The sequence below is a fragment of the Sinohyriopsis cumingii genome, chromosome 11 (genome assembly GCF_028554795.1).
Source record: "Sinohyriopsis cumingii isolate HCF-2022 chromosome 11, ASM2855479v2, whole genome shotgun sequence".
NCBI lineage: Eukaryota > Metazoa > Mollusca > Bivalvia > Unionida > Unionidae > Sinohyriopsis > Sinohyriopsis cumingii.
In genome coordinates, this window is record NC_142971.1 from 51,227,808 (window position 1) to 51,249,197 (window position 21,390).

A 21,390-nucleotide genomic window follows, 5' to 3' on the forward strand; every position below is an offset into this window, starting at 1 on the left:
TATAAAAATATTTGATATGTAACCAGTGTTAAAATATGCAAGCAGTGTGTGTTTGGTGGTCATATTTCCTCTCGTGCACCTGAATTCTTGAAAAAAAATGGATCCCCTTTAAAAACCGATGTCCCAGACTAATGTGTCATGCATGTACCTACCTACTTGTATAATATATCAAACGAAAGATGATGAAAAATCTTTTTTTCTAGTGGACACATGCACAGTGGAATATTCTATATGCAGAATAGTACAGCCATCTATTTCAGTTTTTGCAAAGCTATGATTTTAAATAATAAAATAGACCCAAAAATTATACTCATAAACATTCGACAAAGCTGAAGAGATTTTTCACCTGATCTGTATCGTGTTAAGCTTTTAAACCAGAATTTTCCACAATACGGGTCCACATTTTTACGTTCAAGTATTCAACTCAAAATCTTTAACATTGGCAGCATTCAACCTTTCTTCCGGAAACTACAAACCACCTAGGACAGATGCAGTATTTATAGGTTAATGCATTTGTATGGAAAAATATGAACGAGTTTTGGGATGGATTACTGCACGACCTTGGGAGTACAGTATATCCTTCTGAAAAAACGAGTTCATATTTTCCCATACAAATGCAGTAACCTTTTTATTATATGCTCATTTTTTTATTCTACCTAAGGTTTAATTATATAAACAAAATACACTACAAGAAACAACGTAAATGAATGAATGCCGTATTCCAAACTAAATACACAAGAGCAGATTTGTCATTACACAATAACATCATTATTAATGCGCACATAACTCCGCCCAGATAACTTTGAACTTAGTCGCGGCTCGACATAACTTTCGAAAGAAAATGGCGTGTCTAGTTAAAATTGAAATTTGCAGTCATATTGTGAATGAATGTGCATTGCAACAACTTTTCCATTTGATCTGGAATGAATATATTTTGGTATTTTGTTTCGATTCGACGAAAGTTTGTGATTTTGGACTGGATTCATCTGTGCAAATTATACATGAAATACATCGGATTGAAGCGGCGCGGGAGAAGCGTATTTACGTCTGCAAATGTGTTTCTGTTTCTGTCATTGAATGTTTGAAATCATAATGTGGGGAAAATATGAATTCTTTCAATTCCAATTATCAAAATGACGCTATGGAATTTAATGCTTATTTCATTTTGAGTGCAATAAGGAGGATGCAATTGCACTTATCATCGAAATTTTACAGCACAATTTCGAAGTGTGTAATCCAGATTGAAAATCTATGACATGGCTCACGTAATTCGGATTTGCAGAATTAAGAAAATACATTTTGAGGAAATTCAGGATGTAAAACTGTAAGTATATTTTATTTTGCCATTCTTATCACCAGCTAAAGAAGACAGTATATGACTTGTCACTTGTATGTCATTTGTAAGGACCTTATCTCGCGTCTCATATAATGTAGCTAGCCTAAATCCGTAACATTGTATCAACACGGAATGTGCCAAAGCAGCTGGTATGTGGCAGTACACGAAACATCAGTTTTAGTTCATTCAGAAACAAATTTAAACAACCACAACGTAAAGAGCCTCTTACGTGAGTATACATGATTTGTGTACAAATCAAAAGTGCTGGCGTCTGCGTCCATTGTTTGTTTACAATAGAAAGTAGTTACTTTATGCACGTGAATGCTATATGTGTATTATCGCGCGAGTTCAGTATCGAGTAATACTGAACGATTCTGATAATGTAAAGTTAACGGGGAAAAAATGAGCATATAATAATACAGCATCTTAAGAAGCTTATAAAGCTACATAGGTACTTAAACAATGAAGTGCTCAGAAAATTATCTCTATGTATGTATGTATGTATGTATGTATGTATGTATGTATGTATGTATTACGACTCAGTGGTCTTAAACTAAGTAACAGAAAAGATCCTGTCTGGGGTTAGATTTCAAATAAATTTGTCCACCTTTGACGACATTGTAAAAGTTTGCTGGTTTCACAAATCAAAAGACCAGGGACTAAGAAAAAAGTTATAAAAACAAAGAGAATTTTAAATATACAAATACAAAACTTTCTAAACCAATTTAGAGACATTCTTATGCTAAGGAAGAGCCACCAATTTTATATTACTACTCTGTGGTCTTAAACTAAGAAACAGAAAAGAGTGAAAGCCAAAACATTTTGTAAACTTCAACAAATTATAATTGAATACAACGTGAAATTTGTAAAAGAAATTACAATATTGAGAATTAAGTCCCAAATAATCCCAACTTTTCTTGCACCAGTCCTAATGAATAAAGTAATAATATAATTAATTCCAGTCTTATTCGATATTAGATCCAGCGTTGAAGGTTTTTATGTGCCTGTAGTTTTGAATGTAATAATGTAGCAGTGCACTGAAGTGCGATGATGTGCTAACAGTCTTCCAATTAATCAGAATAACACAATCCACGATGTCCCTGTCTGAATTCACTATAATTACAAATTAATGTTTATGTCCAAGAATATTATGGTGTACTTTGTAATTTCAAGAGAATAATAATTTGAATAAATAATTCCACCAAAATCAAAAACTGAACGCAACAATACAAATGATTCTGCTTCTGATGTTATCGCAAAGATGAATAATTTTCAAGTAAACAAGATCATATTAAAAAAGACACAAACGTAGAGCCAGGATGTAGATCCAAAGTTCATTTCTAGACAATTATAAGTTTTCAACACATAAATATGTTACTATACTTGTAATAAAGAACATGATAAACATCAAGTAATTTAGGAAGAATATTGTAAGATGTTACAAATCACTTTCTATATGGCATGTTTTTTTGTTTTCTGAACACAAAATTTCAAAAAAGAAAATATGTGAAGTAACGATATTCACGGTCACAATAACTTCACTGGCAATTATGGGGTTCCAGAACATAACGAATGCAAATTTTATTGCAAATACCCAAAATAAATCCCATCTTTCATTTATGCCTTTTGCGATTGTGACATGACGTCTGTTTTTCAGGACATGGCTTAAAAACGTATCAGATGCATGTGCAACGATCACGTGGAACAATAATGATTTATCTACAGATAGTTTCAGATTTATTAGACAATAAATCAACCAGTATGCCAAAGATGGGACAATATATGAACAGTCTGCTAAAGATAGGACAATATATAAAACAGTGTGCTAAAGATGGGATAACTTATCAAACAGAATGATATAGATGGAACAATATATAGACAGTGTGATACAGATTTCAATAATTAAGGTTCACAAAAATTTTGTTAAAGTTTACAAGGTCATGCAGTAGTTTACAAATATTGGATAAAACACATTTATATGTACGAATTCATAGATTATTTTGAAAGATTGTATAAACAGCCATACTACCAGCGGATAATTGTTATTCAAGTCTACACAATGCAGCTATATTCAGTGCCTGGCATAAATGCATTATTTACGTTCTGGATTATGTAACCTTTAAGTACTTTTGGATATCTACACGATGATATATATGGGATTTCATTATTATTACTAATTTAGGAACTTCCTTAAGAAAAATTATAAACTAGGCCCAGATCAATAGTACAGTCGGGGGGTGGGGGGTGGCTAGAATGTAATTAAATGTATGACGTGTATAATTAAATCTTTTGACAGATATCAATATGCTCATGATAGCTGATGGCGGCGTAAGAGGTGGAAATAGCCCGTTACCTTTTAGGCACACCTAAGCTAACCATGAATACTAAATAAAGATGATAAGATAAGAAATGAACGTAAATAAAACAGTTCTTATGGTTAGAGGATGTCTCAGAAGATGAAAATAAAGTTGGTAAATGAATTAAAATATGTATGAGTAAATTAATTGGATGATTGAATTATGAGATGCATAAAATCAAAATAAAGTGGCTTCGTGTGTACATGATGACAAGTGTTTGTATTTTCTTTTTTAATTTGGTTGATAACATAAATACCTTGGATTACGAACACTTAAATATTCAATATAAATTCTAAAGGTGATTAAATTTTTATCGGAATCTTTTCTTTGACATTATGTACAGTTTTGGCTTCCATTACGCCGGTAATAACATCCTTGCTCTCATTTTAACTTTCCTTCTTTTTTTATCATTTCTGTACAAAACAATCCTAAAAGTAGACATTGCCTTTAAAAGGCTGTATAAAACAGTTGTAGCTCTAAACTATTATGATATAAACATTTAATAATTGTATATGTTATCAAACTAGGCAAATCCATTAGTATATATAATTATTGGTTTTTTGGTACGTGTTAGCCAGTAACTACGACCACTTATCTAACTAATGCTCAGTGTCTATCACGGTCATCTTGTCATCTTTGAGTAACCATTTTCGATTACAAATCTTGTTGCATAGAAGAGGTGAACAGATGCTAGCGATGTAGTCAATACCGTTTCTGAATTCAGTCTATATCAGAATTAATGTAAACATGGTCTATTCACAATCTGTCTCTCCCCAAAATTATAATTTTCAAGACACATATAAGTAAAGGCTGTTCTCATGCACACGTCGCCTTATTTAGGAATATCAGAAGCATTCCGAAATGGTTGTTTTTCATTTTGACCTTAGTATGTGAGATAAATATAGATTTTGTACATTCACGTTTATTTGCACATTAATCTATAAATAACATTTAGCTTATTGCACATTACTTAGCTAATGATCAACACAATGCAGCATTTTATCTTGGCTATCTTGTGTAGGAATGAAATCAGATACAAAGTCATAATGAATAACATTTTTGACAGAAAGTTCTCCAATTTGAAAAGATACGAATGAAATACTTTTTGCAGATGTACGAAATGTACTGCATTAACATCGGATTGGTAACTGTTTTCACTGACTCCATAGACGTTGTGCTTTACACTGAGTCCGCCGTGTCATTCTGCGTTATAGCTTTGGCTTACTCGTTAAATTCAGTAATATTCAAATCTTGAAAACTATTACATATCCCCTTTGTTATCGAGGATAACTACAATCTTGTAATACCAACTGTTTTATCAATTTTAGCTAAAGGTACAAACACAAAAACAAATTAAAAATCCAGTATGCATTAATGATGTATTTTCCAATGTTTACCATTTCGCTCTACTTTCATTGGGCTCATTGAAGTTGATGTGTATGAAAGTTATTAAACTAATAATAAGTGCTATATATAAAAAGTCGATGCAAATATCTAGGTTTGTTTGAAGCAATGTAAGAACTTCTCCGGCTTTTTTGTGTAAACTATGTAGTCCACTGTAAAATAATAATGCTAAATAATGATGTGATACATCTTAACATCAAATAAAGTTGTGGAAAGATTAGGACCTCTAGCATTGATAAAGATTTTCTATATAGTGTTGCTTTGATTCTTGTCCATATTTTTTAACTCTTTTAATTTATATATTTATTAGTTGCCCATTTAATGTTTCAGTTGTAATAGCCATGATCAAATAATGTTTTTACCCTTCCAACCGGTTTACGACATTCCTTGACCCGGCGGCACGATTTACCCAAATACACCCAAATATTGCCCAAAGGTACCCAACTACTGCCCAAATACTCCCAAATACTGTCCAGAAACAAGCATGTGATACATTTACTGCTAAAGAGATTTTTAAATTCATTGCAAAGTTAAATTCTGGGTTAAAACGAGATACGTTAAATTACTGAAACAATTAAACATTCTTTGTACGAAACGTAAAGAACATCTCCAATTATCATTTGTTCAGAAATTATCGACAGAATCTGGGACGACATACGTGTCCCTAAACCGCATACTGAATTACATATATCTATGTTATAGAATTATGTTGATTTTTATTTGTGGGATTATCTTCGACATTTGATATAATTAGCCATTGGCCACGAGTGTGTCCACCCCTCCATGGCTCTTTGTTCAAAATATTCTAAGGCTTTTATGTGTTCGTGTTCCCACCCTCTGATATCTGTGTCGTTTTTCCCCGCAAAAATCAAAAAAAAGTTTGAAAAGAAAATGTATATTATATAATCGTTTTTATTTCGATGGTTTCTCTTAATTTGCTACTTTCGTGGATGAGTCGTTCTCTGAGGTTCCTGTACATGCATGCCCCTTATTTCTTCTTCTCCCAAAAGTTGATAGCTTTATTCTGTAAAATTAATAATTTGTTATATGTGTTGTATTATCACCCATTGATATATATGTCTGTGAATTATCACATAAGATGATACCTATTTCCAGTGATCGTGGTTAACGATCTTCCATGTTTGCTATATATATATATATATATATATATATATATATATATATATATATATATATATATATGCTATAATGTTTTGTCTGCTATATAGTTTCTGTGTCTGGACTGGCCATTGTGTGGTCAATTTTGTTTCTTTTGGTAATTTGGTGTTTATTTCTCCTAGAAAAGAGATAGACTCTGATGATGATGATGGTGATGATGAGTGTGTATATACATACACATATATATATATATATATATATATATATATATATATATATATATATATATATATATATATATATATATATATATATATATATATATATATATATATATAATACACTGACTACGTACAGTGCAAAACCAGTATCTAGCTAACCTAAGCGCTGACGATTCTTAATGCGTCTTTTTCCAAGGCAAATAAAAAACATTGACAAAACAACCAAAGCAACAGACAAACCGTTGTCTTTGTAAAACTTTACATGACTATGAATTGTTGCAGATGCTGAAAGATATTGTATATTGACCTAGAAATCGACGAGCCATAGCGTCATCTGTTAGTTTATGTAAAGTTATATATGTGCACAGTATATCCCGGATATCGCATGGTTATAGTTGTTAATAATTATAGGTTATTGGGTGACTAATAGGCAAATTTAGGGAATTATTGAAAAGATAACATGCTGGCTGCAAAAAGGTAATTTTATTTATGAATGGCTGTCTTGTTATAGTCTTCTCGGACGGCAGCTGGTTGGAAGGAGATACTGGTGTTTGTCGGCTGGTATAGAGTATATGCCTATATGGAGTTTCTTTTCTACCAGTCTGGTTGTTGTGTCCAGGAAAACGTGGCTTGAGTTGAAGATTTCTGCCGTGAATTTTTATTGAAGTATGGAGTTTTTTTTACTTTGATATGAAATCATTCAGATTTTCTCTTCCATGTTGCCACTTCATTTCCGTATCATCGATGAAGCGTACCCACTGGTATGGTGCAAGTTCCACCGATGCTAAGAGCTGACCCTCCAGTTTTCCCATAAAAATATTTGAATACGAAGGGGACATTTTTGTACCCATTGCGATTCCAATGATTTGTAGATAGTTTGTATTCTTTATATATATATATATATATATATATATATATATATATATATATATATATATATATATATCGTTACCATTGCCTTTAATCCTTGTATATAAAAATACAGCCAAATATACCCACCTACTTCCGAAGACCTCCCACAAAGTATATTTAATCGCTATTAAAACATGCCGATACTATCCAAGTACTCTAAAATATATTTAAATATACCGAAATACCCTCAGATCTTTCTATTCTATAGCATAGCTTCCGTATTTTATTTCTTTATTTGCGTATATTCAAGTTGTATTTTCCGCTGCTGAGTTTGTCGGCAGTTTGTTTCGTTCTATTTTATGCAATTTCCGACAATTTAAATAACTTTAATTCGTCCTAGTTATTGCGTGTTAAATTTTAATGTTTGCCATTTCTAGTACATAAAACAAACTCGTTAGCGTGATTGATCAATGGTGGAATTCTCAAATCTTTCAAATCGTCATGTAACGTCATTATCTGATAATTGACAGGCATGGGCTGAATTACTGACATCATCCTTGCTTCTTTCGAGTTATCTCTCGTAATGGATAAACAATTGTATTATGAAAGGCACAATACTGCGCTTTTTTTGGTAATTTTGGACGCTGATTATATTCATATACATGTGTAAATGTAAAGTCAAATTAGAATTAAAATGTGGTTATGTTTTATCTTTTATTAAACTTGCGAAATTCATTAAAATAGCAATTATCTCCCGCATACAGATGTATCTGCCATACAACAAACAACAAAAGCAGATACAACCTTATATAATTTATTTCACAATACATTAATTGTTTGGGTACATGTACATGTTAGAAAATGTTTATTAACTATCGGTGCTTTATATCGGTTGTCCGTGCAGCTCTTTGTCTTTTCCGTTGGCCTGGTTTTCGTCCGGCAGTTTGTTTCGGTCGCTTACACTTGTATGTTTCATCTGATGAATGGACATAGCTGGACTGTGGCTATCAGAGCATCAAGAAATTTCTATGATTTTTGTTTCCTTCTCTGTTACACTCTTTGAGTGCCAGTTTTGTTTGTCCAAAAGAAATGAAAGAGACTGACACAAAAAAACTGTAGTTGCCAGCACCATACAAAGCTCGACGTAGGTCTATGATCTGTGTTTTTGTAATGTAAGACATTCTGTCTACAACTTTCGGGAGCTTTAGGTGTTTCCACTCAGTGGCTTGTTTTAAGCGATTGTTCATGGACTTTACATTGTCATTGGTCCATAACTTAGACATTATATTTGCTTTTAATGGTTGGTAAATATGTTTTAACATTTTACCTCTGAACTGTGTTTCATAATACGTTTTAAATCTCGGATATTTATCGAAATATACAGAGAGTTTGTCTTTTCTCTTTGAAAACACGAGCTTGTCTTTACTAAACACTAAACCTCTTTGTCTTCACTGAAGACTATATTTCTCCCTATATCATCAGAACCAGGTTGTTTTTTTTAAAAAAAATGCCTAATGTTATCTTTCAGATGTTTTGTACAAAGCAGATAATTTGCTTTGGGGAAATTGTTTCTTAAAGAATTTATTTTCGCTTTCTCATCATCGGTTCCCAATATCAGATTTTGTGAGTCTAGTTTTTGTCTTACATGTGAAAAGAAATGATGATAAGTACGCTGCTAACCATCTCAGTGAAGACAAAGAGGTCCTAGAAAAATAGGATACTGCTTGGATTTTCTGCTAACCACACTTCTGTTCTAATAACCCATTGTTTCTACAGACACTTTACCAAGATTAAACGTTATGTCGATGCCGATCACACTGCCCGCCTCCCCTAAACAGTTTTTCTTCAAGCCTAATATTTGATCGTCATTATACGAAATTATAATTGGTTGTTTTCCTTTCGTCATTATAACTGGACTAAATGGTTATCATGTAGCTCTCTGATTATTGTCAATATATCGCCCGCAGCATTGTTTCCATGCACCCTCTGATGTATTTTGTTTTTGTTTTCACTTTGGATTTTATCTTGGAGTTGGCGACCTGATTTATTGGCCATGAATCATATATATATGATTCATGGCCCCTAATATATGGGTTGGGGATCAATTGAAACATATGTTACTTTTTTTCCACAATCTTTTTAGGCAAAAGTGACCATTTTTCTTCAAAATGTTTTTTACTTTGTCGTTCTTGGTTACGACGAATACCTGGTTTACAGTGGTGCCTGAGTTTGAGTCCCGTGACACACAGTTGTCGGGAGAGCCGTTGCGTTTTCCCCCTTTTCTCTGTCAATGCCTCACTACAATGTGAACATTGATTATGTGTCTCAAATGAACACTTTCTGCTGGCGTATCTTCACTAAAACGCGTTTTAAATAGTTCGTCATTTTACATTAACCTGATTCCTGGATATTCCTTAACTTGTTACAACAAATCAGGATAGAGACGGCAATGAAGAGGCAATCCCCACCACCGCTTGTCGTCAGGGGGTTTCCAGTTATGTTGTCGACGTAATTATTCATCACCTCAGCCGCGAATGGATCAACATCTGGCAAATAAGACGTTGGCTCTTCTGGAATTTGTAATTTTACTTTCAATATTATCTCTGGCTGAAACGCCTCCTTTAATTTCTCTATGTTCTTTGATGGAGCCGCCTAGAGCGAAAAGAAAACGGCATTAAAATAGTCAATAAATACTGGAATCAAAGCAGATTTTGGGATTGTTGAGGCCTTGTAATATGTAGAGGCCGACCGAAACTAAATTTCTGGTTTCGGCCGAAAACGAAACCAGACCGAAAGTTATAAATTAACTTTTGGCCGAAACCGAAGCCGAAACTGAATGTTTAACTACACCATCGGCCGAAACCGAAACCGAAAGATAAACAGAAGTTGCCAAACACAAGATTTATTAAATAGGTCTGGGTCGTGATGCAATGCTACACTTCAACAACTGAGTAGGGTAACATGTCAACAGATATCAAGTCCATGATGCACTTATCAATTCGCTGAACTGCAACGTGGTCATCAGGCCAGACCATTCTGCTCTCGACCATTGATGTCAAGGACGTCTGCACAAAGTTCGGTAATGCGTGTTGAGTCGCTTTCTCTTCCATCATCATCTTTTTCGAGGCACGCTCTGCTCCGTCGTTCATGGACCTCTTGAGATACGTACCAACGAGCTCCTTGTGACAGCTGGCCAGATGACCTTTCAAGACAGAAACTGTCTGAAGTCTTGGTTTATCGCTGCCAAGTGATAACAGTTTGTTGCATTCTTTGCACTGCGCCTTGCTTGTGAAGTAATCTCACACTGCATTTTTCTACATTCGGTGATTAACTAATCCGTTTATTATTAACTTCAATTTTCTACTTCACACAGATTAATTCAATACAGTTTAACTAACTGAAATTATCAATGTTGACAGACTTCGAAATCTCTGTATTCAACACGCGAGTAGACTTAAATGCAACAGTGCCTAGAATTGTCTAGCGCCGACTGACCGGCTGACAAGCAGAGTAATAGACGCAGCACTAGCGTTGCATTCTGAAAGTTAAAATAGATCTTCGGCTGATGACTGAAAGCCAATATTAGTTTCGGCCGAAACCGAAAGCAAACCAAAAGCTAACTTTTTGGCTTCGGCCGAAACAGAAACTATGCCGAAAGAGGCCATTTGCCAACTTTCGGCGCCTAAACCAAAAACCGAAACCGAATTTCGGTCGGCCTCTAGTAATATGCAAATTAGGTCAAGAATAACACTCGTATACAGATAAAGCCGGCTCAGAAAGTTAAATTGACAACAGTGTCTTCGTTGTTTTCTTTAAATACCTATCTGCACCGAACATTGTAATGAATATGTTAAATATTTAGTAAAGTAATTTGTCAAAACAATGGAATATCATCATTATTTGTATTTTTAAAAAATTATGTCATTTAAAGCATCTGCAGAAAGTTCCTTGTGAGTGTATGTATGTATGTATATATATATATATATATATATATATATATATATATATATATAAATGGTAAGTACTAGAAAAACTAAATGCGCAAAGGTGGCACAGAGACGTTATATATTTACAATACTGGAAAATACTTACAGCTGATACAAAATTAGGACTTGGAAATATTTGGTTTGTCTATATGTTAATCGTTATTTTCTTTACTTATTTAAATATTTGCAAATGGGTAAATTACTTTTCTCTCCTTTATTCGTATTGACCATGAAATGTCCTGTGTAACATTCTAAACATATCTAATTAAATGTTGAGAGAATGAATAGGACACGCAAAGATATCGAATTTATATCAATAAAACTGTTTACTGTTGATACAACATTTAAGGTAAATAGTAGTGAAGTGCTACTGTAGTCAGATTGACACGTGTTATTTCGTGTTTCAATCACGAGTGGCCGAGTGCATACGCGCTACCTCAGTCAGCATTGCGGCGCTACAAATACATTTCGAATGATTTTCAATAACTAATATGTCAAAATTAAGCTGTCCCATGCTGTTTGTCTGGCAAAATCATTTCACGAGAAAGCCTAAATAAGATTCTCGTTGAAAAGCCACGTAATGACTCTAAAACTCTTGGGCCGGGGCAGTGCACATTTGTAGCTGATTTGTATATTAATTGTTTATGTATCGTATTTAGATGCAAAGAAAAGAAAAGAGAACTAAATCTTTTATATCTGGAGCTATTGACTTTGAACTAAGGAGAACTGCAGAAGCCGTACTGTAACCCAAGTGCGTGAATTTCATACTTGTACTGAGCAAACAAACCCAAGCAGCAGCCATCTCGAGCGTGGCACAGACAGTTCAGACATTTGGCCTAATCAGCCACTCATGTGCTCACAGAAACCTAACCAGTTAGTGATCTCATAATTATCTTTCCACTCGAAGGACGAGCAACAACATTACTTGTCTTTTTTTTAGTGCTCCTGAGCGTTTCAAAATTGAATTGTGTACAGATATGTATCTGTGTATTTATAGTTTAACTATTTGTTTCCGTGTTGACTTCATGTTTTTGTATATACTCGAATAGCGTCAGACATTTGGTGTGTTATCTTGGTAATGGATTACTGACTTGCAGTGCTTGAGCAAAAAATGAGCGTATTTCATTTTATTTATTTATTTATTTATTTATTCATGCCAGCGTAGATTAAGTCTCTCAATGTATCCACTGCTTAAAGAAAAACTTTTATAATATAATTATTTAGGAATGTATTTTACGATCCACTGACTGCGCCTAAGGTCTAAGTGGTTAGAGCTTCCGCTTCAGATGCAGGAAGTCGTGGGTTCGAACCCCAATCGAATCATACCAAAGACTTATAAAAATGATACTAGCAGCTGCGTCGCTTGGAGTAATTATTAAAAAATTAGTATTATGGATGGCCTTCCTGGTGTAAGGATAACGTGACGGGGTGGGACAACATGCTACATGTCTGCAGCGTGATGCACAGGTGCTAGACATCACTTTAAACTGCCACACTGCAGACGTCGAAGCAATATAACAAAACAATTTAAAGCTCCGTTAAAATCCACATCACACACACACGTGATCCACTGAAAGTTATTTCTTTTTTAATTTAATTTACATGCGCAACAAGAATCCAGTACAATAGCTGCTATTAACAGATGCTTTAATGTTATTTTCATTTCTATTAATATGACTGCAGGAAGGTCACTTAATCAGTTTGCATCAGACCTTATTACAGTAGTAGACAAAATCAGTTACATACCACCTGAGTAAGCATGTCAGGCTATAGGCATTAGCGGCTACGGCATCGCTAACATTAAAGGTATGTGTTATAGGGTTTTGAAGTTACATGTCGTGGATAAAGGGATACATCAGTACACGAAAAAGGTGAAGCACCAGATTCAGGGTACCACATTTGTTAAATACGTTTTACAACATTAATCCCCTCTTGTTCCTGTTATTTTTATTTTAACTTGTATTTCAGGACCTTGTTTCAATTTGCGTGGAGAGTGTGAGCAGATTTGTATATCCAGCGGAAAGACGAGAATATGCGAATGTGCATTTGGCTTTAAGCTGGGACAAAATGGAAAGAATTGTACCGCTGGTAGGTGAAATAAAAGGAAATAATGAGCAGACGAGAAACATACAGTCTGCATGATCATTATCCATCTTCATGAGAAACAATGCAAAATTTGAAAAGCATTTTGATGAAAAGGCAAATCATCATAGCACTAATGAAAGAACAATTAAAACTGTCATTGCTAGATATATTTGTCTCGAGTAGTTACCACTAATCAAACCAAGCAGAATACCTTTAATATTACATTCAGATAGAGTTTTTAAGTATCGATGGGAAGGAATATGAACCAGATCTGCTATATGCTTCAAATAACCAAGCCACTCCATTTGGATGGAGCTTCTCTATGATGCCAGTGCAATAATGTTTACCGAAATGTTCACATGCAAATACAAGTATTATATATGCCAGCAATATCAGAGCTGTATTTCATGTATACTCCACCATGGCATTAGAAAATTCCTTATTCATTTCAGTCAGAATCAAATTTATGTCAATCACTGGATTGTATACTTTAGCTTTAGTTTAGATTGGGTTAATCTGTCAAAACCCAAGCATAGCGTAGAAAGAAATGTATTGTGTATCTCGTTTGCTTAGTATAATGCATTATTTCATCTGAATTCTATCTTTTTCAAAGACCCTATCGATGACACCTTCATGCTGGTAGGAGACCGGACACATAACAAAATCTACCAAATTAATCTGACAGACCAGAGTGTTCAGGGAATCAATGCCATAGGAACGCACTCTCTGACAGGCGTTTCATACAGTCCAGTTCACAAACTGATCATATGGGGCACAGAGGAGCCTAAACTGTCCATTATCCACCTTAACAGCACAAGGGAGAAAATGTTCTCAATATGTATGTATCACCATAGAATTTAGAATACTAATGTTAAAAATTATACTCAACACCATGCTAAATAACTAATACAATAAATAGCTGATACCACCAACAATTCCACCGTTATGTCCTACATTACCAAACTTGGCCATTAAGCGTCATTTGAATAGGATGCAAGTTGAATTATTTCAGACTATTCACAATTGTTTGCATGCACCTATTCTATTATGACTGGTAGCAAACGCACATCAAATATTCATTACTGATGGATAGTTTGCATAAGTCTTCTCGCAGAAAATGTTGTTATTTTACCAAATTGCTAAAATATGTTTCTCATGAAACTGGAATAAATGTTTGACTGCATTTAAGTTTACAGGAATTATTTTAATCAATCACGATTAAAGCGATTATCAAAGCCTTGGTGTGTTTTCTTCCGGAATATTTTAACTTCATAGTATTTGTTTAGGTCTTATGTTAAACAACACCCCAAAGAATCTTTTGATGAATGGACGCTTCTTTGACTTATCGCGTCTGCGTGGCATGTGTCTGTTTTTCTTATTAGATACTGCCACACAGGACAGTACTAGGCTGCACTGCCATTTTTACGAATGCACTTCACCCTGCCTGTACACATGATACGAAATCTATTAGCAAATTAAGCACCTTTTGATATCGTTCTGCGTATTTTTTTCAGCCAGAACACACAACAGCCGTTATTATCCCTATCGGTTTGCTGTGGACTATTCAACAGGGAACATTTACTACACGGGAGTCAACAAAGTGAAGAATTTGGTTAGACGCCAGAACTACATCGGAGTTTTATCGACGAATGGAAAACACAGAGTTCTTGTTACGGGGCTGAGTTATCCCCATGGGCTTGTCGTCTATCCATCAAAAGGGTAGGTAAATGGTTTTTAGTTATTTAAATTATGTGTGTTTCCTGATACATCAGAGAAAACATTGGTTCCAACCACAACGATAGCTAAATGTAGGTGACGAACCATTTGAAGCCGTCGGTTGGCATCCAGCGTTAGTCAGAATGTTCTTTTTTGCTATACATGTCGAACAGATGTTAGCTCTTTTATATTGAAAACCGTGTATAAGTCCATTTTGATCCCCATATGATTGCTGAAAGAGATGAAGTTGTCAATTGTTTCATTGTAAAGAATTACAAGATAGATGTTACATGCAGTTCTTAGGAGATAGCGGGCCAATATGTTATGATCATGTTTTGCAACATATGTGCATCTTCTGATATTTACCAACATGTACAATCTGAGCCCGCTTGTATTTCAGATTGTTGTTTTACACAGATGGTGGCTTCAGAGCGCATATTGGCAAGTCTAATATGGATGGCAGTGAACCAGCAGTTCTCTTGGATATTCATATGGAGTGGCCTACAGAACTCGTCATCGACTACAAGAGTAAATCATTTTTCATTTGTCATGTTGTAAAGCAATACATTCCCATTATGTCACAATGATACATGCCCTGAATAAATTCCTAAAGACTTCATTTAAGGATAGACTTTGTTAGCCAAGCATATGTATCACATTTTTCCCGGATGTATGCTAGTTATATAATAGATCAACAGATATCACAGCGATGATGTGAGACACTCAGATAATAGAATAATTTCAAACACTAACCACATTCTAGGACAGGAAAACAACTCGTCAAAGGGACCATTGTTCGGTCATGTGATAGCAAAAGTCAAACCAAAATTATGCCCAAACTGCAAGTCTGATATTCCAGTCTCTTATGCATCAATCTTAATCACTCTAGTCGTGAAAGGACCATCCTCCCAAAATAAAGCATCACGTGTATAAATCAATAAAACAATTTCATTAAAGACACGCCAGTGTGTGGTTTGTTTGATTCCGACAATATACTCGAGTTTTTTTATTATTTTTTTTATTGTCTTTTTCTGTTTTCTTATTTGATGTTCACTGTTACTAAAATTTCAATAACCTGAGGAAAGTGTAAATACACAAAAGATGCTCGAACGCTTTTACGTAAATACACACCAAATTTTAAATATTTTCAGGCACTATTTTCATTTAATAAACTCATTTGATATGCAGGATAATTACCTATACAGATGTACACACACACACAATTAGTTAATAATCTTCATCTGGTGCTGACCTGCAAAGAGGACATGACACAACAACCAATGTCATAATCTTATTATATATATATATATATATATATATATATATATATATATATATATATATATATTGATTTGCATACACCGCATTACATCTAAAACATAAAAGGGTGTTTCTTTCACTGTATCAGAACAGATGTAGTATGTATTCACCTACTCAAATAACCATGTACTTGCTTATATCAGATCATAACGAGCTGTTGAAAGAAGTAGACCTACCTATTCTTAAGGTAGAATTCACTCAGCATAATTGATCTAACAAGGCAAACAATATTTTAAGCAAATAATAGAAAAATCCAATGCATCTTGATGTTTGCTTATGCCTGGCACACAGTTATCTGCACAAAACGTCCTATGCATTGTTTTATGGGTATAGCCTGGGCGATTTCAAAATATTTATATCTGTTCGCTTAATGATTCACGCACAAAACGTCGACGGTGGTGGAGAGGATGGACATTTATCCGTTGTACTCTGACCATGGATGTGATCACGTTCAGAGTACTTTTAGTGCTGTTTTGCTATATTTCGTCACAATGTATGAGCCTAGTTAGGCAGCTGTAAATTTTGCAAATATTAATCTTCACCTGTAGAGCTGTTTCGGGGAGGCATTGAACACTGTGGGGTTGTTTAGTTCTGCTACTGCAGCTAATGGTGAATTTGTTGACGCTGGTTTGGCGGATGGTTTGATACAAGAGTTAGGGTCCAATGGTTATGGACCAACGGATCATCATGATAGGGTGGTTCCCATGAGATCCTTCAGCAACTCGAGAAGAACGGACGACACAAGATCATTCCTCAACACTTCGTCGTGTGGGGTGTATTGGGGGTATTTCGAGTTCTGGCCATGATGCCTTGAGATTACAGAAAGATATATGTTGATCAACGGTATCATTTCTGCACATAAAATTCCGTGCAGTTATATGTCTGACAATCTATCCAACATCCTACTTCAGTAGAATGATATATTGATCAAATATGTGCTAAATTCATACAGTAATCTAATCCTATCAGATTTCAGTATGTTACACTGCCTACAGCAATCAGTATGAGCATTTTTTAAAGATTTCCTAAAAGAAATGGATTTTGCTAAAACATGACAGAACTTACCAATAATAGAATCAATAGAACTATAACAAGACTTTTCTCAAGCGTGTCAATTTTAACTAGTGAGCTTCTTATGATATTCTACACTATAGCAGATCCTTTCGGCAATACTCCAAGCCTCCTTTTTTTGTTGTATCTCGAAGCAAATCTTTGATGTCGAGTCATTTTATGATGGTTGATGGAATATGTTTCAGGTGAGTATTTGTACTGGATTGACCATTTCGACGACAGCATAAGGTATTGCAAGTTAGACGGGACAAGCCAAAACAAACTGATCGTGTATCCTGGGGCAGGTCTGCAAGGGCTCGCTCTCTACCAGGACTATTTATACATCTCCGCTAAAGAACATTCGTATGTATTATGTAAATGTAATAAAGTCTTTCTTCCAATCCATCCCTACGTTTCATGTTCATCGATGCATTTTGTTACCTTTGGTAGTGTATTAATGATGTTAGATGTTTGACGGTTAGTTCACCATATAAGCAAATAAGATGGTATGAATTTCTTTATACTAGAAATAGCACACCTTCTGGAATAGCTAGTGGAGCATGTCCTATGAATTTCATGCGCTAATATTAGAGTGTTCATCTGTTTCATTTTGATGTTATAATAAATTAGCCCAGTGTATCCTAAATAAATTAATGATAAGGACCGCAAAAAATCTTAAAATTATTAAACAAAGTATTGGTCTATTTTGTTTTGTATCCCTCTCAAATTGTTTGTTTTGAAATAACTGCCATACTCCATGCAGTATCTTTGATGTCAGAAGATGAACCAAAATTGATAATATGATCAGAATGTTTTATCTGCGATGAATTATACATTATATTTTGATTTTCAGAAGTATGAGGAAAGTGAATAGATTCAACCCTAATGACACGATGGAGTTTGCCACTCATGGAGAACTCGGAAGAATTCATTCCATCAACATTTTTTCATCCATGTACCAAAATAGTGAGCATAAGACAGAAACACTAATGAAACGTGGAACCACCTATGCCTAAAATATATAAAGCATGTGATCTATATATGCCTAAAATATATAAAGCATGTGATCTATCTATGCCTAAAATATATAAAGCAAGGTGATCTACCTATGCCTAAAATATATAAAGCATGTGATCTATATATGCCTAAAATATATAAAGCATGTGATCTATCTATGCCTAAAATATATAAAGCATGTGATCTACCTATACCTAAAATATATAAAGCATGTGATCTATATATGCCTAAAATATATAAAGCATGTGATCTACCTATACCTAAAATATATAAAGCATGTGATCTATCTATGCCTAAAATATATAAAGCATGTGATCTACCTATACCTAAAATATATAAAGCATGTGATCTATATATGCCTTAAATATATAAAGCATGTGATCTATCTATGCCTAAAATATATAAAGCATATTATCTACCTATGCCTAAAATATATAAAGCATGTGATCTATCTATGCCTAAAATATATAAAGCATGTGATCTACCTATACCTAAAATATATAAAGCATGTGATCTATATATGCCTTAAATATATAAAGCATGTGATCTATATATGCCTTAAATATATAAAGCATATGATCTATGGTGTTTTGCAGCACTTGTTTAGATAGTACTTATGCAATTAATTAGCCATTTGCAAAATGAACTTAAGGAGTAGCTGTTTTGTATTTGCATATTTGATAATATTTGTTTTTGTTTCCCTGTCACAAATTAAGTTTTGTTTAAGTATTAATTGTTTTGTTTTACTTATTGTAAGTAACAAACACCACGTTGCATTAGAAATAAAGATTAAATGTCACAATAACAACAAAGAAACATACAAATAAACAAAACACAGTAATTATTAAGGACTTTCCTGTAGAAATAAATTATCATGCATAATAATTACGTGGCCAGTTTACACAAATTAACATTTCAGTGTAATAAAATGCACACGTCGAGGAAAGATATTGCCAGCATAAAATTAGAACTATTTTCCTCCAATTGAATAAGTTTCATCTGTGACGACTGATCATGTCAAACTAAATGTGATATGTTTTCCAGAAAATACATTCTGTTCTGTGGGTAATGGAGGTTGTTCCACATTTTGCTTTCCAATACCGGGTGGTGGTATATGCGATTGTGAAGATGACGTAGACCTGATGGAAGGGAGTGACAAACTTTGCTCAAACAGTAAGCAAATGTGTTGCTTGAACAAGCTTAGAATTTCTAACGCAATATAAAATTGACTTATATGCGAGCTAAATGATTTATAAAAACTTATTTTTTATGGAAAGAAACATCAATAAATGTAGATTAATAATATGATTGTGTTTGCGAACAATGTAGCAATTGACAGAAATTTTAAAAAATATCCCAGTAGCTACTAAACCTTCATGTTCTGAAGTTTGTGAGTTCTCAACGTACGATTTGTACTACATTTTCTTTAGATTGTGCTTATTATTATTCATGAAATAGTATAATTTTACGTAATATTTTACTGTGATCATTTTTCAACAAAAAAAGTAAAATGTATAGATTAAAACTTGATATGTGTTGCTAAAAGGAGAATCAGTGTCTCATTTCACATATTTAATTATGGCTCATTTGTACATCAAAGACATAAATGGTGATGATAATACATCGTGACATAACAAAGATCTGCAATTCTTCAAATATTACTTTGCATCGAGATTTTATATGCGTCATTTTAGTTCCTCAATGTCCGAAGATATTCAATCAAATTATCGTGTCTACCGATTGTCAGCGTGTGACTGGAAGCAAATGTACTTTTACGTGCAAGCAAGGCTATGTGAAACAACAAAGTGTAGACAGAGTGCTCTGTAACGGTGAGATATACATACCAGCAGATGCTTGTGAAGGTAGGTATATCCGTCTATCTGTCTTTCTGGCACGTGTATTCGTCTTTTAACAGACTTGCTACATCGAAACCTTTCTTGGTCCATTGAGGACTTTACACATTGACTTTGGAAAAATATTAATTCAAGTACTAATTCAAAAATCATTTAGTCCTTATCAGTCTATTTACAAGTAAAGTATTTTTACATTTCCTATTGTACGTTGACTTTTTCTTTAATATCATTCGTTACAGTTATGTTCTACACAAGTGTTAGGCCTTGCTTTGAAAAACATTAATTTTGTAGGAAACATCTTTTGAAACTGAACTAAATTTGAAAACACACATACTTTACTTGTAAAGAGATTAAACATCTTGCTGTATTTGCGAATGAAACATGAGCACATTCTAATGTTACCCTTAAGAAGACACGAAACTACGGTTAAACGATGCAGTACCTGAAACGAACGGAAATTAAAAATTATTTACCACAGAAAATAATTAGAATCATAAATAGTTGTACATGACTGTTATAAACTGGGTACAAATTTTTCAATAATGAGTTCTATAGCGGCAAATAAATAAGGTAAAGCCAGAATAAAAAGAAATCGTCCAAGTTTCAGTACGTTTGACAACTTATTTAGGCCTATGTCTTTGATTAAACGTACACTGTTTCGGGAGTACTAGGCACAATAATTTGTTCCGCACTACATTGCGAATGATGTACCACAGGAATCTGACGTTTTATCTATAAAGCACGATGAAATCTCTAACAACACGAAATCTCCTTACCGGTCCTAAAATTAACACAAGGAATGCAAAATACAGCAACATACGAACACTTAGACGGCCATCGCATGATTCTAATCTGGGCAAATTAAGCTTTATTTTCACCATAACGTTCACAAAGTCTTTCTACGGGACTCCATCAGGTGGAAGTAGCCAATTCTGCCACGGAATTAATGCCACTTTGAAACTAATTTCACAAAATAAAATGTTTAACTGGTCTTTTGTTTCAGATTGTATCTGTATGATAATTTTATATAAATTTCCTGAACAGAAATATCATGTTAAAGTTAGGATAGTAGAA

At 34.0% G+C, this 21,390-nt stretch overlaps 1 protein-coding gene across 1 annotated transcript in view; it reads left to right on the forward strand.

Moving 5' to 3' along the window:
- Positions 1-15,663, forward strand: part of LOC149788438 (low-density lipoprotein receptor-related protein 2-like) — a 52,079-nt gene extending 36,416 nt beyond the window's left edge. Inside the window, exons 8-11 of the mRNA XM_089973514.1 lie at positions 13,244-13,363; positions 13,974-14,198; positions 14,875-15,079; positions 15,477-15,663. Of these exons, the coding sequence (XP_089829640.1) occupies positions 13,244-13,363; positions 13,974-14,198; positions 14,875-15,079; positions 15,477-15,663 (737 nt within the window). The remainder of the gene's footprint in view (positions 1-13,243; positions 13,364-13,973; positions 14,199-14,874; positions 15,080-15,476) is intronic.
- Positions 15,664-21,390: the final 5,727 nt, after the last annotated feature.